This window comes from Pyxicephalus adspersus, chromosome 11 (assembly GCF_032062135.1).
Source record: "Pyxicephalus adspersus chromosome 11, UCB_Pads_2.0, whole genome shotgun sequence".
Taxonomy (NCBI): Eukaryota; Metazoa; Chordata; class Amphibia; order Anura; family Pyxicephalidae; genus Pyxicephalus; species Pyxicephalus adspersus.
The window spans coordinates 51,523,140-51,538,047 of record NC_092868.1 but is presented as its reverse complement, the minus strand read 5'-3'; the positions used below and the strand labels follow the sequence as shown (position 1 = coordinate 51,538,047).

Here is a 14,908-nt window from a genome sequence, read left to right as displayed (position 1 = left end):
TACAAGGATAAACAAAATTTATTCCTATTATTAATTTACAAACAAGAACAAAGGGAGCCTCGATAAAACCACGCCATTCTAGTACTCCTTTAATGTTGGTAATATTTACAAACAGGACAGATATAAACAAGGTGCACAAGGAAAAAAGACCGAAATCTATAAAAAAAAAAAAACACCTGCAAGAGTCTTGATGTTTGAAGATTGAGCGGTAAAATTTCCAAAAGTCTGTGCTGGAGGCAAAGGATGTGCGCCAGGTAACAGCCGAGTCGTTCTCAAAAAGAAAAAAATAAAACGTCTCGCAGCTGCAATGTGGGCAGTATAGTGTCTTGGCACAAATGTGGACAAATAAACCCCCAAAAATTCAAACAGCAGGGCATTCTTTTCTTTGCTTCTTCCACGATTTTGTAAAGATCCCAGAACACAAAAGTCTCCTGTTCCTTTGTGCGGTGAAGAACGGGCTTTAAATAAATATTATAGAAAAAAGTATTTACAAAGATAGTCAGGTCTCAGAGTTTTTCGCTTCCCCTGGAATGCAGAGACTGAGAATCTGTTGTTGGTGCGTTTTGAGATAGTGATGAAGGTTGTGCAGCAGTTTTGGTGGAACCATCTTCCATGATGTTTTTCTTTTCCACAGGGGGGTTGTTTGTTGTGGCTCCTTTTTCACAACTGACACATCCCTGTTGGGTGTAAAAAGAGAAATTATTTATTTATTCATATTTATAGAGCAGTTATACATTGGTTTTGACTAAGGGAAGATTGAAGATGAATAGTGTGGCTACAACTAGTAAAGATGGCTCTTGGGAGCTTTAGATATTTTAGGTAAATGTAAACATTTTTGTTATGTTGCTATAGACTTTTAGGGCACTTTGGTAAGTAATTCACATTATCACATTGATTTTTTTACAAAACCATAATTTATTTAAACATTTAAAATAAAAAAAACATGTCTTTACCACAAATGTGCCAATGTACAAATACAGATTCAGTCCAAGTTTTCTGGACGCGTTTCACAAATTCTGCATTTAGGCAAATGTTCGGGGTCCCCAATGGGGAGTGCGAGAGAATATTGAGTAATATAGTGACACAAATGACCAATGTGCAATAATAACGTGGTAATGTTGGAAGAATGCATTATGATGAAAACATACCCCGTTAAATGGAATTATTAATTAAATCCTTTAATAGTTTATTTCAGAATTATCAAAATTAGAATATATTGATCTTTAAATGCTTTGAATGGTTTGACGACAATCATCAATCTAATTTGATATCAATCCTGTGATTTTCAAGGAAGCAGAATTTGCGAAACGCGTTGAAGGAGCTTAATCTGTATTTGTTCACTGGCAAATTTGTGATAAAGTAAAGACATGTTTTATATTTTAATGTTTAAATAAGGTATAGTTTTATAAAAAAAAAATCAATGTGATGTGAAATAATTAACAAGGTGCCTTAAAAGTCCATGGCAACATACCAACAGTTTACCGTTATAATTAATCTGGATGTGGGACCTTTAAATTATAATTATTTTCAACAGAGAAGTTTTCTATTTTAGGAAAAAGCTAACCTTTTCCCTACTTCAACAAAAAATTAATTTATGCTACTCTACATACTCTGTAGTACACACTACATGTGTGGGTTCTTTATGATGGTTTTTCATCCATCTAAAAGTGTGCAACATTTGCAGAGGCCGAGGAGCCTCTAAAAACAGGCCAGTGGAAAGATAAGTACAGTAGACTCTGGACTATCCAGCCTAATGCGGTGGAACGGCAGGCCATATAACAAAAGTCGGATAGTCCGGAGTTCTATTAATAGAGTACTCACTTCCACAGGCCAGCATTTCACACGCCGCACCCCCTGACATCCAACACACAACCAGAAAAGTGAAGAGCAGGCAGCAGGGCAAGGGAAATCTGCGCCCCGCATGCCTCAACTTGCACCATTGCAGGAGGACCACAGCAGACGCCGGCCGCAACGCCCGGGCATTTTATTATTATTTTTTTTTTTTTACCAGGTCAGATAGTACGGAGGACAGATAGTCACAAGCAGGAAAGTCGAAGGCACTCGAAAGTCTACTGTATAGTACCTCCTCTCTTTTGGCACTAGTAGTGTACAAATGTTACCCCACCAATCACTTTTATAGCTGTGAAGGAGATGGACAGCTGTAATGTAGGTGCTATTGGTAACATACTGTACACGCTTTCCTCATATTCAGAAACAATTTACTATTATATTTGGAGTAATTATAGTAGTCCTTTCAATGGTATTAAAAAGGTAAATCCTAACCAGGCAGACATTGGTTTTCCATACTTGGGTGTCTATCTCTTGCGGGATTGTGCGATTTCGGATCCAAGAATGTACTTCCGCCAGCTCCTCCTTCTGTTCCTCCGTGAACCAGGGCTGCTTGCTGCGCATGGCTGTAAGCTTTTCAAGGTCTTCTTTCAACAAGGTCTCCTTATCTCTGCAAAAAGAAGAGCGAGAGCCCAGAAATATTATATAAAGAAGGGTCTAGATGTCTGCTGCTGAAACAACCACATGGCAGGTTTTGAGCAGCAAGACACCCAACATTTATAGAATTTAGGCATGTTGGAAACTTTAAAGAAATCAGGATTTATAGAAATAAGCAAGTATGTGGTTAGAGAAGATAATTTAATTAAACTCATTCTAGTGTACCACCCACCACATTTTGGTAATTATTTTACCCAAGATCCTGTGTTAGGCCAATTCTCAAGAAATTGTTCGACTCTTCTCTCTGTTTTTTGTCAAACTCATGCCTAAGGTAATGAGCTAAAAGAATGTTTAGGCGGAAAATGCTGAAATGTTTCTCCAAAATACAGTGGTCAGTTAATGGTAAAAATGTCCAACAGAAATTGATCGATTGGTTGATACCTTCCAATTATTTTTTGAAGTAGAGCTGTGTCCTGACAACTTATATTAAAAGAAGTCCTCGCTGATCTCTGTAGTTACAGACACAATGAAGCAATTAATTCACAATGTTCAAGTAAAGTCCATTATTACTGCAATTCTAAACCAAGGTTCCCTTGAAACCCTAGGGTTTCTCCAGAGGGTACCAGTGGTACCTTGAGTTGTATATGACCGATGGTGGCTGAAAAATTCTAGGTCCAAAATAAATTAAGAAACCAGCTAATAGGAGAAAAAAAATGAAAGTGATTTTACTGTCAATTTTTGGAACTAATTACTTCTCAGTGCCTGTAGCTACAAAAGTGAGTGAGTGTTTGTGTTGAAGCCTATGTACCACATGTTAAGAACATATCAAAATTTAAAATCCATTCCTTGGCCACAGTTCTTCTTTAAGACAGATCTTTCAAAAATGCAAAACAACTTTTGTGGACTCACCTCTCGGGTACCTGATATGTCATCATGATAGGGGTAGGTGTACGCTCTATGATATTCCATATAGAGTCTCCAGCAGCTTTAGGGAAAGAATCACATTCTGCAGCCTCCTGGCGTTTGTGACCTTTCTTTGAAGTGCCTGAGGACTTGCTAGCAAAATACTTGCTGCTGTTACTGCTCCCTTTAGGTTGTTGGAAAAACAAAAAAAAGGCAACATGAAAATATAATATAACATCAATGCAGAACAATAATGCACTGTCAAAGTCAAAAACTAACAATAAAAAATAAAGATTGGCCTAAAACTCAAAATTTTGTACCTCCTGGGGCATTTTTTAACTGCTTCTCTATCTACATATAGGTGCCTAAGATGGACTTTAACCAGCTAATATATCTGTAACATAAGCAGGACTGGTGTCCTGCTATAGGTTACAAAATAAGGAATAAATGGGACCAATCAGTGTAATATGGAGGCAGCTGAACAAAAAATACAAATGGTAAATATAATATGAATAAATATGCTGCATGACATGAAAACCCAAAAAAATGTTGAAAATAAATCTAAATGGGCTTACTGCAGTCAGGAATGTAAAACGAGGTTCACACATAAAACATATCAATAATTGTAACATATATCATCTATTCTCTGCAAGAACGGATGCACATTTTACAAGTGATACAGCAAGCAGCAAACCTGGCAGCTTGCACACTACAGTTATTAAACCCTGTAGGTGGACATAGACAGGGGTCTGGATTATCTCTTTCCTATGGTGCTGCTATACACAGTAGGAAAGGTAGGGAGGGCACTATCCAGCACACACTGTATATATTATTCCTACACATTTTGAGTGTGTTTATATATTTATGGGGGCAGCCATTTTTTTCATTCAGAGATCCACACAATATCCTATTGCAATTTACTTTAACCATTTCCCTAATAGTCATAGAATATTTAGGTCTTTAGAAATGGTCCACTAGACGACACAACTGTCCTTGCCTGTCTTGGCCTATCCCTTTGAACATTGTGCCGGTGAAATCCCGGCTTTTGGCTAGATCATAAGAGCAAATGGAGTGCAATGAATCCAGCCATTTTGGGAATGGATGGATTCCAGGCCAGTGATAAAAAGCAGGGCATTGACTCTGGGAGTAGCAGTAGAAGTTGGAAGAGAATGGTGCAACAAGTGGTGTCCTCAGGAAGCTTTGCCCTTTTATGACTTAATTCAAAAAAATATATAACAAAGTCATTACAGAAATCTTGCTGTGCCAATATAAGATCCTGCAAAAAAAATCCCCATATCTCTGGAGACGCAGATATGGAAAACCTGGGATGAATGCTGGTGAATCAGCATAACACTAACCCATCTAATTTTTTTTAATTAAATCTAATTTATTTTTTTAAAATATCCTCTGGTTGCAGTCATTCAAGAAAAGTTATAAAAAAAAGTTCAGCAGCACGTATACTTTTTTAGACATACAACTGATTCATTTTAGAACACACAAACCCAACAAAAAAATGTTGTGAGTGACTTCTTAAAAGATAGCCAAATTTGTACAAGTCAATAGTTTATCCCTACCAAGAGGGTGCGGCACCCTCTTCAACCATTACTCCACGAGTGAATACAAACCAAACAAAAGACATATACTCGATTTAAAAGTCAGGGGTCACTCTGGGCAAGACAAAGTGGTGAAAAGCACACATAAGTTACCTGTAAAACACATTAGATACATGGTCTTTAGTAACATACCCAAACAGCCGTTAAAACTGCAAAAATAAAATCATATAAGACTGAAAAAAAACTTAGGTTTAAGAAGTTTAAAAATGTTAGTTCTAACCGTTACGTATCAAGAATAAACAGAGACTAGATTAGATGACACCATAAGTTAGTATCTGTAGAGATAGAAGGACTGACATTTGTAGAAGAATTAAAATGTACCTGCCCCAAGTTTTACTTACCCCACAAAGGGCTAAATGGTCTTTGTAACTAAGACGTCCAGCCCTGCCATCACCTAGAATGTATGTGCTTTATTCAGGTAACCACCAATCAAACACACTCTGGTGTATAGCTCAAATGCTACTTTAGAGCCTCATGTAAAAAAACTGAGCAAAAGGATGGGCAGAAATGGTGTCAACAGCAACCAGTCAGATTTCCTCTATCTTTTAACACAACACACTTCCAGCTATAGGAAGGGGAACATTTTCCTCTTGCCCAAAGCAACCAGACTCTTACTTCATATGCCAACTTCAGTTCAAGTACTGTATTCTATTTTGGATTGAATATAGATTAGTTAAAACATTCAGGCTTTGTCTACAATCTGTGTCCATTTGGAAGATTCCCCTCTACAACAGGAAGTGATCGTTACCTCTTTTTAACAAGGCAATCTGACAACAATTCAGACCTTTAGCCATGTAAATCCAAGCCACCTTTTTGGAGACTTCCTGACACCAATTTATGGGATTATGTCCAAGCCACCTGTTTGCAGACTTCCTGACACCAATAGATGTGATGGAAAAGGATGGTTCCACTTTCCAGCCCGTCCTTGCACAAATATCGTCTCTCCTGACACAGTTCATGGTAAAAAAAAAATGACTACATATCTGTGTAGCTATATATGTTGGGATATGTTTCTGACACTCACTAGAACTGAATAAGGAAAAAGCCCAGCAGAATTTATTACTACTAGCCTGCCAATAACAAAGAAACTTCTGCTCAGTAGTCACTTGCATCCCTATTGGAAGTTATGAATGTATCTCCTTTGACAACTCAACATTTTGGCTTTCCCATCCATTTTGTCATGATAGTGATGGTAAACTGTAACCTATTTAAGGGTGAGTCTTCCCATATGGACATAGCAGAAAAAAATGAAAATAATTTTAACCCTTTATCACACTTAAAATTTAAAAAAATGGCTTTAAAGATATTTTAAAGAATAATTATACACAAGAGGTGTATTAGATGTATTAAAGAACTCCTAAAACAATCACTGCTACTCCCTTCTAGTTGCCTGGTTGCTTGTGGCATCAACGCCAACTTGGAGCAAGCCTGCATATCAGTAATGGCAAATGGCTAATTTGCAAATTGGTTCAGCAAAAGTGAAACAAAGCACTAAGGCTGAAGTATGAACAAGATATTTCAAAAGAGGAACACAAAAATAAAGCCTCCATGCATCCTCAGCATAGATGCCCATGCAACCATAGTGCAAATTTTATTTTCAACCTTCAGCTGTAGTGTGAAAGTAAGTGCTTGACATCATGCAATCACACAAGCTGAACTGAAAAATAATCATGTGAAGGTAAGCATGAGCGAATTAAAAGTTTTTTTTTTTTAGCATTTTTCAGGTACTAACACAACATAGAAATTCTGATTAGTGTATAGGGGCTAGAACACTTTTGCCTTTTATTTTCAATTTATTTTGCCACTATTGGTGTGAAAGAAGTAAACATGAAAAATATGGTATGCAAGATTTATTATATACCTTAAAATGACCCTGTCAGAGAGAAAAAAAATAAAATATAGATTTTCTTTTTTTCTTTCTGACAGGGTAATTTTAAGGTATATATGAAATCTATAGTTTTCAAGAAAATCTGGTACATTTTTATTTGTTCAGTTAAGTTTTTAAAATATTTCACATAAGTATAAAGACCTTTTGGTGGCTATCTAAAGGTCAGGCAGTACAATAACAAATCCTATTGCAAGAAACTCAAATCACAGTACCGGACATTAAAAGATTATTGCTTGTCAAACGTCTGCCTACTGATATGAATGTGACAAAAGGAACAGGAAAGAGTGGCCATTGAGTGCAGGTGACTGCTCATAGCCTGGTTTAGGTAAAGCCCCATACAGACGTCAGATGATTGTTGTTGGAAGCAAACTTTTGTGAAAATTTCCAGTGACAGAAAAATGAACAAGCACTGTTCACCCAGCACCATTTTGTTCTATTCAGAGGGGAGGCGGGAGAACGAAAAGTCTCCTGGAAGCTTTTGAAAGCCTGTGTTCCCTCACGAGCAAGGCATTTAGGTTGCAATAACTTTCAGACTTCAGGTGCCAGCTAAACAAAATGCAAAATTAAGGTATTCAGTAGTAAGCCTGTACAGTTGTACTATAAATTGTAATACTCAGGATCCTGAATGAGCCAAACTGAGTTCCCTGTAAATGAAGAACAGCTGGAATATGTAACAAAGGATTATGGCTGCCCCCATATACATATAAAATTTAAAACAGCAACAATGTAATTCAAAAACATTAATAATACAGATAAGCCATTATATAATAAAGACATCCAATTCACATAAACTAAAAAAAAAATGATAGATTTTGTTAAATATGAGGCATCTGAGTGGTTGCTATGGGCAACACAGACCCTTTCCTTCCTCCATTTATTATACATGAGGTCTGGTGTATTGGGGAGTCCATTGTTTGAGCATGGTTAGACTAGGGAAATTGATACTTACTATAATATAGCCACACTACTACTTCTCAAATTGTTCAAAGGGGCTTAAATACCTAGTCCACTTCCTGAGGTCCCGTTTGAGGTAGAACCGTTGGAACCGGACCCCAAGGAGCTAGAATTGGCAGATCCACTTCCTGAAGCTGCTGACCCAGTGCCAGACTCGGAATCCTCTTGTAACAAAAGATCAAAGAGTTCGCTAGAAGCAGAGTTGCTGTCATTGTTACCGCTGTCCTCCGCTGCATCCGCCTGTTTAAAAAGACACAAAAATGAACATGTTGTAAAGTTAACTGCTTTTTCTGGCAGAGGAACGGAGTGTTTTAGGACATTTGTTAAAGGCTTGGGGATGTGGATTCCATTACAATAATAGCTGGTGATCCTATCATCATGTTTCTTGTTCAATGACTTTATGTTATAGGGAGACAATTGCCTGTCCTTGTCTCCTAATGGTGCTCCTGTATTGTCACCCTGTCACACAGGCTTTTATAGAGACAAAACGTGGCCAATTCAACACATATACAAACATGGTACACATTTGTCAACCAGCCCTGAAAAATGTGGTTTAGCCATTGCTGGTGTGCATGTAAACGTGACAGCAAAAAGAAAGGAGTACTGAGAAGCAGTAAAATATGCTACTTTCATTCTTTGATCTCTTTCCTTTAGGTCACTAGTTATTCTTGAACAAACAGAGCCAACTTTAACTCTTATCAAAAACGGAAAAAAAAACTTACACATTTGATATCCGTATGGTTCTCGGTGTTGGCTCCCTCTTGGGACTCTGCTGGTTTTGGTAACTCTTCCTGAAGAAGAACTAGTTGCAGTGGAGAGCTACTTCTCGAATTGCTGAAGAGACGCGGGTCTTCACTCTGTACTTCCTGCTGTCCCTCTGCAGACATGGGCGATGAGGCTCGAGAAGTTGGGTCAACAAAGTCTGTGGGAATCTGAGACGAAATGTTCTGAGGAGCGCTGGGCATTCCAGTGTATGGATAAGCAGGTGGGCAAGGGTATTGAGAAGGGAAGAAAGGCTGAGGTAACGGTGGGTTCATGGGTGGATACATGTTGTAGTTGGGGAGGAAAACAGCCATGAGAGTACCCATGTAGGGAGAGGGGAATCCTGGGAAGGTCTGCGTGTTGTAGGAGATGTTGGATTGCGGTATGGACTCAGGAGCCACAGATGAGGCTGTACAGTCTCCTGCCCCTGAGGTAGCCATGTGCGGCATCTGAAACCCAGGCATGGGGTAGGCTGGTTGGATTGGTATCATCACTGGGGAAGGAAAAGCCATATTTGAGGGACTTGGATGAGACACTTCTGATGGTGGCCAAGAATGTGTTAAAGGACTCGGCCTTCTTGGCCGTGGTGGCAGATTAGGATGAGAACCATTACTGTCTGAGGATTCCATGGGTTTCTGTCGTTTGTGCTTACCCTGTTTTTTACCTTTCTTCCACGCAGCAGGGGTGGTCTGCTGAGAGGAGTGTTCACCTGTACGAATATTTAAAAAAGAAAAAAAAAGAAAACATCCAATGGCTTATAGCTCTCCAAAGCTTTTTAATTCAGTTTGGATGAAGTGGGGAAGACTTAAAGCTTGTGTTAGGTTATTATTGCTACCAAATTTACAGACTCAAACAAATACAAACAACACAGACACAAACAAAACAATACACGTTTAGGAAAGCGGGGAAGGGTAAATTAATGCAACATATTTAATGGGTATACAGGAAGTGAAGCAAAATTTTACCAGAAAAAATTCCCTAAATTAACTTTTTTTATTTGTTAAAGGGCAACTGATGCTTACATTTAGGATGCATCAAAAGAAAAGATGTGCAAAGTCTTACAGAAAAGCTAGCATGCTGCAAAGAAGTACTAAAAGGTTTGAAACACCCATTACTAAAGCTACGTACACACATCCAATGGTTCTCACCAGATAGTTGGCTCAGGCCAGTATCGGACGAAAATCTTGCGTGTGTACAGCGCCCGTCACTCATCGTCCCAACGACTGACCTGGCGGAGCAGGGTGCCACTCCACTGTTCTCCCCCTCCCCTCTGCATAGAGCAGAACAGTGCTGTATGTATCGTGCACTGCTTAGTCCTTGGAAAGGATTGTGAAAGATCCTTTCCCACGACTATAATTGCACACATATTTGTGTGTAGGTAGCCTAAGTCATTTAGAGGTTGATTAGAGAGCTTAGTTAGAGATCTCCAATTCAGTAAAGATTAAAAAATGATTAGAGAGCTCCAACTCTCCGCATGGGTATGTCTAATCACTGCAGAGAAATCACATGTTCTCATGTGCTGCATGCTAAGAAGTTCATTTGAGCTTTGAACAAAAGTAAATGCAATTTACAAATAGACATGTACAGTTGTTGTACAGATATTAATATTTAGCAGCCAGTCAAGGAGCAAAGAGAAATAACATAGACCATCACTGTGAAGCCACTCGATAACTTCTACAGGCACTTCCAGAGCCATAATTTAATTTTTTAGACGATCTGTAAACAGTTTCTAAACATCACCTATGGAAAATATAGGATAATTATAGTTTGTTGCTGTTTAACATTTATACCTCAACATGTTTGTGATCTATTGACTCCACACACTTATCTTTTACATGCTACAAACTAAATTTTTTCTGGCTACTTGAAGTGATAAATGTAAGGCTGATGCTAAAGACAAAAAAGTTTGCAAGGGTGGCAGAGACCACAGAAGGACAAAGTCTTCCCCCCCATAGTGTGTTAAAAATAACAGAAGCTTGGGGTGAAGACACGCAAACATACATTTTTTTAAACCTGCAAAAAATAGATAATCTGGTAAATTGCTTCAGTTCAAAGACAAATTATACATGTGGGGGGGGATAATAAAGATCCAAGCTTTGATGGTGATAAATACCTTGGATACCTTGTTCATGGGAGCAAGCCTTGCTGGGGCTGTCTTGCTGCAGGTAACTGCTGTATGGAGACTGCAGGATCCTCTGCCGGAACTGGTCCACATAATTTTGTTCCTCTTTCTGCGTGTGAGCAGAAAGAACTTCCTTTGTCAATCCAACCTGCCTAAATTCCTCCGGTGCCACCGTGGAACCGGGCGCTTGCAAAGATCGCATTTCAATCTGCTCACTGCCACCAGTGGCATCTTCTATGGCCGTCACCTCTGAATACATAACACATCACGAAAACTTACACAACAGTAAGTAATTTTTCATTAATTTTAAACAAACAGAAAACGTGTACTAATAAAAAAAAAAACAAAAAGCCAAAAAAAAAAAAAATACCTGTTGGGTTCTAACTAATTCAGACTCTATCCGAAATTAAAGAAAAAATGTTTTGGCTAGAAACACATACTTTAAACAACGTAGGCTTTGTGTAATAAAAGCGTGTCAGAAAATCCCCTTTTTTGCTTTTACCAACCAACTAAAATCAAGTTGTCCTTTTTCAGACCAAAACAGCAATCAGGCGGATAATCTGACTGGTTTCAATAAGCAAAATAAGAACTCTCCTTAAAAACATTTTTCTTACACAAGCCAATGAAGTGATGGAGGTAGAAAAAAAATAATCTAGCTCAAAAACATTGGACAAAAAAAAAAATAAAAAAATCAGATGGCAAGGTTTTAATTACCGAAATTTAATTTCTGGAAAATACAACAAAAACAGCACACAAAATGACAATTGTTTTGCAATTTCATTTTGCAAAAGAAGGATAGAAAAAAATTCATGAAACTTAAGCAAGTAGAAGATAAAAAAAAGCTGTATCCTAGATTATTACAGTTGGTCAGAAAACTAATCAAAAAGCTTTGGACCCCAAAAATTGCACATGGTGTTGTAATGTGCACAAAGATCTACTAAGAAATTATTTAGATATTGGTAGCTCATTTGCATACATATGGTCAAAATAGTAAGAACAAAAGGTCCAAAAATGATACTCAAGAGTTTTAAAGCTGTTGCCCTTTGTTGTGGCAAAGTGAAGAATTGACAACATACTTCCAGCTTGGTCAACTGTCTGATTTCGGTTGACTGAGGTGCATTCTCAGTCTGTACACAATATATTTCAGTGGTTGGAGATGAGCTGGTATGTGTTCAGAGGAGCCAGCAAGCAATTGTTTGCAGAAAGCTACACAGCAGATTGAGAATAAGCATGCCGATTTGTTGTGACTGCAATTCAGATTTGTTTATGTACAGAAATAGATTAGGAGCCAGTAACAACATATAATTGCTGGTAACCGGCTAACATATCTACACTAAGCACAGGTTTTTATATAGGGTTGGAGGGGAAGCTTGGGAAAAGAAGGAGCGGGGATGGAGGAGGTGAGCAAAAAGAAGAAGAAAAGAGGAGAATGGAGAGGAACAGAGAAGCGGAAGGAATAGAGAAAAATAAAAAAAGGCAGAGGGGAAAAAAGGAGCAGTGAGGGAGAAGTAGTAGTAAAGATAAGAAGAAGGTAGATAGAAGGAGAGACAAACAAGGACAAGGGAGAAGAAGAGGAAAAGAAACATGAAATAAAAGGCAAAAGAAAAAAAAAGGAAGGGAAAAAAATAAAACAGCAATGAAACAAAAGAAAAACTCAGTTGGCTCAGTTGCATATGTTAATATCGTCAGTAAAAGGATAAACGGTGAATCCTCCAGTATATGGAAGGATGAATAGTACCTGACTCGGGCTGTGGAACATGCACAATGGTACTGCTGTAGCTACACTGGCTGGTGACGGACACAACACTCATGGCCTTGATGGACAATGTGAGATCGGTCAGCGGAGCTCCCACCACAGCTGCTGTTGTCTGAGCGTCGGTTGTAACCATGGACTCCGCTGATAACTGGCTTGTAGGTGCTGCTAGCTCAGGAACATCTTGCAACGATACAAGAAATTCAAGGACAGTTTTGAAGTGTAGGTTATCAAGGTCTCTTAAGTTAATCAATCAACTCCATATAGATACTAAAAGTAATGTGTTGTCACATCAAACTTGGCATACAAAAAAAAATCCATTCTTGGAGTAAGATCTCTGAAATCCCTAGCTCCCTAATTTTGCAGGACATCTTTGAAAAAGTTACTTTACTTATTTAGATGGTTTCACATCAGTGCAAGAAAAAATATTTTGCTTTGAGAGCGAATACAGGCTTACATGCACACCCACCTACACAATAACAAAGGTCTGAATGTAGGAGAGTGAAAGACTCTTTTTGAATTGGTGATCTTCCATGGCAGTGTTGAAAATCCCAGACAGACATAAAAGCCAGTAGGGGAATTCAGCCTTGAGGCATCCATTTATAACTGAAATTTGACCCTGTGGGTGGACTAAAACTTCAAAAATATAAGCTTGTTCTTTCTTCTGCAAACAGAGATACATCTTTAGATATTGGTATCTAGAGAAAAATAAGCATGTACACGATCTGTGTGTATCTGTTGTCTTGGCACTGTGCAGCTCGCACCCTTTGGGCTCTGTGGAAATCCAAAAGAGTTGCAGATTGCAGGCTGTTCCAATATTATGAACTAACAAAATAGCTGAAGCCATATTGTGCAGACAACACATACATTGTAAAGGAGAACCCTAGGCAACACCAAGTTAAATAGCCATCTAGCTGCCTGCTTCTTAGGTGTGCCACAGAGCTAAATTATGTACCAAAAAAAGTTTGGTCTTGAGGTACAGGATCATTACACACATTGCGATCCATAGACTTTTTCATGATCTTGTCCAGTCAATTATCAAAATGCATTTTATCCCTCTTGCCTTCCCTACCCAACAGAGCTGTTCATTCCCCATACTACCATCACTTGATTTGTAACAAAAAACAATAAGCCATGAAACACGTGATGAACATGCATGAAATGCACTGGCGTGACTAGAGCTGTAAAAAAGTAATTCCCTTGCCAACATATAATAGACAAAACTGGGAGAAAGTAATGTCAAGGTCTCCTACACATAAAACCAAAGTCTAAATTTTGGGCCTCAATGCCCGTTAAGATTGGCCACACAGACATAGATGTAGAAGTACATCCATCTCCTGGGTGAATTGCAATATTGTTTACCCTGAGATATGAGCCACTCTTCCAGTGTTGGTATCCTGCGAGGATGGCAAATAAAATAAATACAACAGAAATTTTAAACATTTTGAAGTCTATTTGGAAATAAAACAACAAAAATATGGGTTAGATCAGCAGAATGTATCAAATGTAGTGGATTAAACAGGCACTTGTACAGTGTTTTAAGCAAGCCATAGCAGAATACGCAAACTCTAAATTAAACTATCAGGATTTATGTGCTGTTTAGGTCTGCTTTACAACACTGTCTTTAAACTTTCCATAGGATAGACTCACATTTTATTTGTTGTAAGCCACATTACCACCTTCACAATTTATCCCTTACCTTCGAAAACATCGAGATCGTTCTGCCCAGAGGGGCCTTGCTTGTCATCTTCTGAGGAAGAGGAGGTGGTGTTAGTGGACGACTCGCACTTCCTTTTCAGTGCTGGTATGTTATAACTCTCCAGGTACCTGCAGAAGACAAAACATGGCTCTATTTTGTCCAACATCACAAAGTCCAAGCAGATGTGAAATACCGATGTCCTATAGTCACATAGTATGACACTCATCTATGAAAGAATAACTACACTTCAAATAAAGTGCCATTAACCCTTCTAGCGGTAATCCCAAGTGTGACTCGGGGGGATTTTACCTGCAAATAGTGTAAATCCCGAGTCACACTCGGGGTAGCTTTAACCTTAAAAAAAATATTTCTGTGAGTTATGCCTAAAAATTATAGCCAACAATGTAAAATAAATTTCCATGCTGAAATTGTAACGCTTTTTGCATGGAAATTTGAACAGAATTAGAACGCTAGGGAGGTTAATAGGTTAACTTTTCCCTAACAAACTAACTTCCCTTCCACAGGTATATTTGCCAGGATCCAGCAGCTCCCCTGGTAATTCACATTCAACATTGTAATAGATGAGCTTACGCATTACTGCCCTATTGGCTTCTATCGGACTATCGCCTCTTGCCTGGGAACACAACCCCACAGACGTCTATGGGGCTAGAATGCATAGATACTGCAGCCCTGGATATAAACAGGGAAACCTCCAGCCTGTCTCTACATGTACATGTTCCAGGTTTAGCGACACATTACTGCTCTGGAG

General features: G+C 38.5%; 1 protein-coding gene across 7 annotated transcripts in view; it reads right to left on the bottom strand.

The window, feature by feature from the left end:
• PER3 (period circadian regulator 3) overlaps positions 1 to 14,908 on the bottom strand; it is a 34,036-nt gene continuing 19,128 nt past the window's right edge. For 2 of the 7 annotated variants that reach the window (XM_072427221.1, XM_072427224.1), the window contains 8 exons: positions 14,140 to 14,267; positions 12,426 to 12,623; positions 10,679 to 10,936; positions 8,526 to 9,274; positions 7,851 to 8,043; positions 3,355 to 3,532; positions 2,284 to 2,458; positions 1 to 677 (listed from right to left, as the gene is read on the bottom strand). In XM_072427221.1, the coding sequence (XP_072283322.1) occupies positions 507 to 677; positions 2,284 to 2,458; positions 3,355 to 3,532; positions 7,851 to 8,043; positions 8,526 to 9,274; positions 10,679 to 10,936; positions 12,426 to 12,623; positions 14,140 to 14,267 (2,050 nt within the window). In that variant the 3' untranslated portion in view covers positions 1 to 506. The remainder of the gene's footprint in view (positions 678 to 2,283; positions 2,459 to 3,354; positions 3,533 to 7,850; positions 8,044 to 8,525; positions 9,275 to 10,678; positions 10,937 to 12,425; positions 12,624 to 14,139; positions 14,268 to 14,908) is intronic. The other 5 variants (XM_072427226.1, XM_072427222.1, XM_072427227.1 and 2 more) reach the window with 5 other exon arrangements.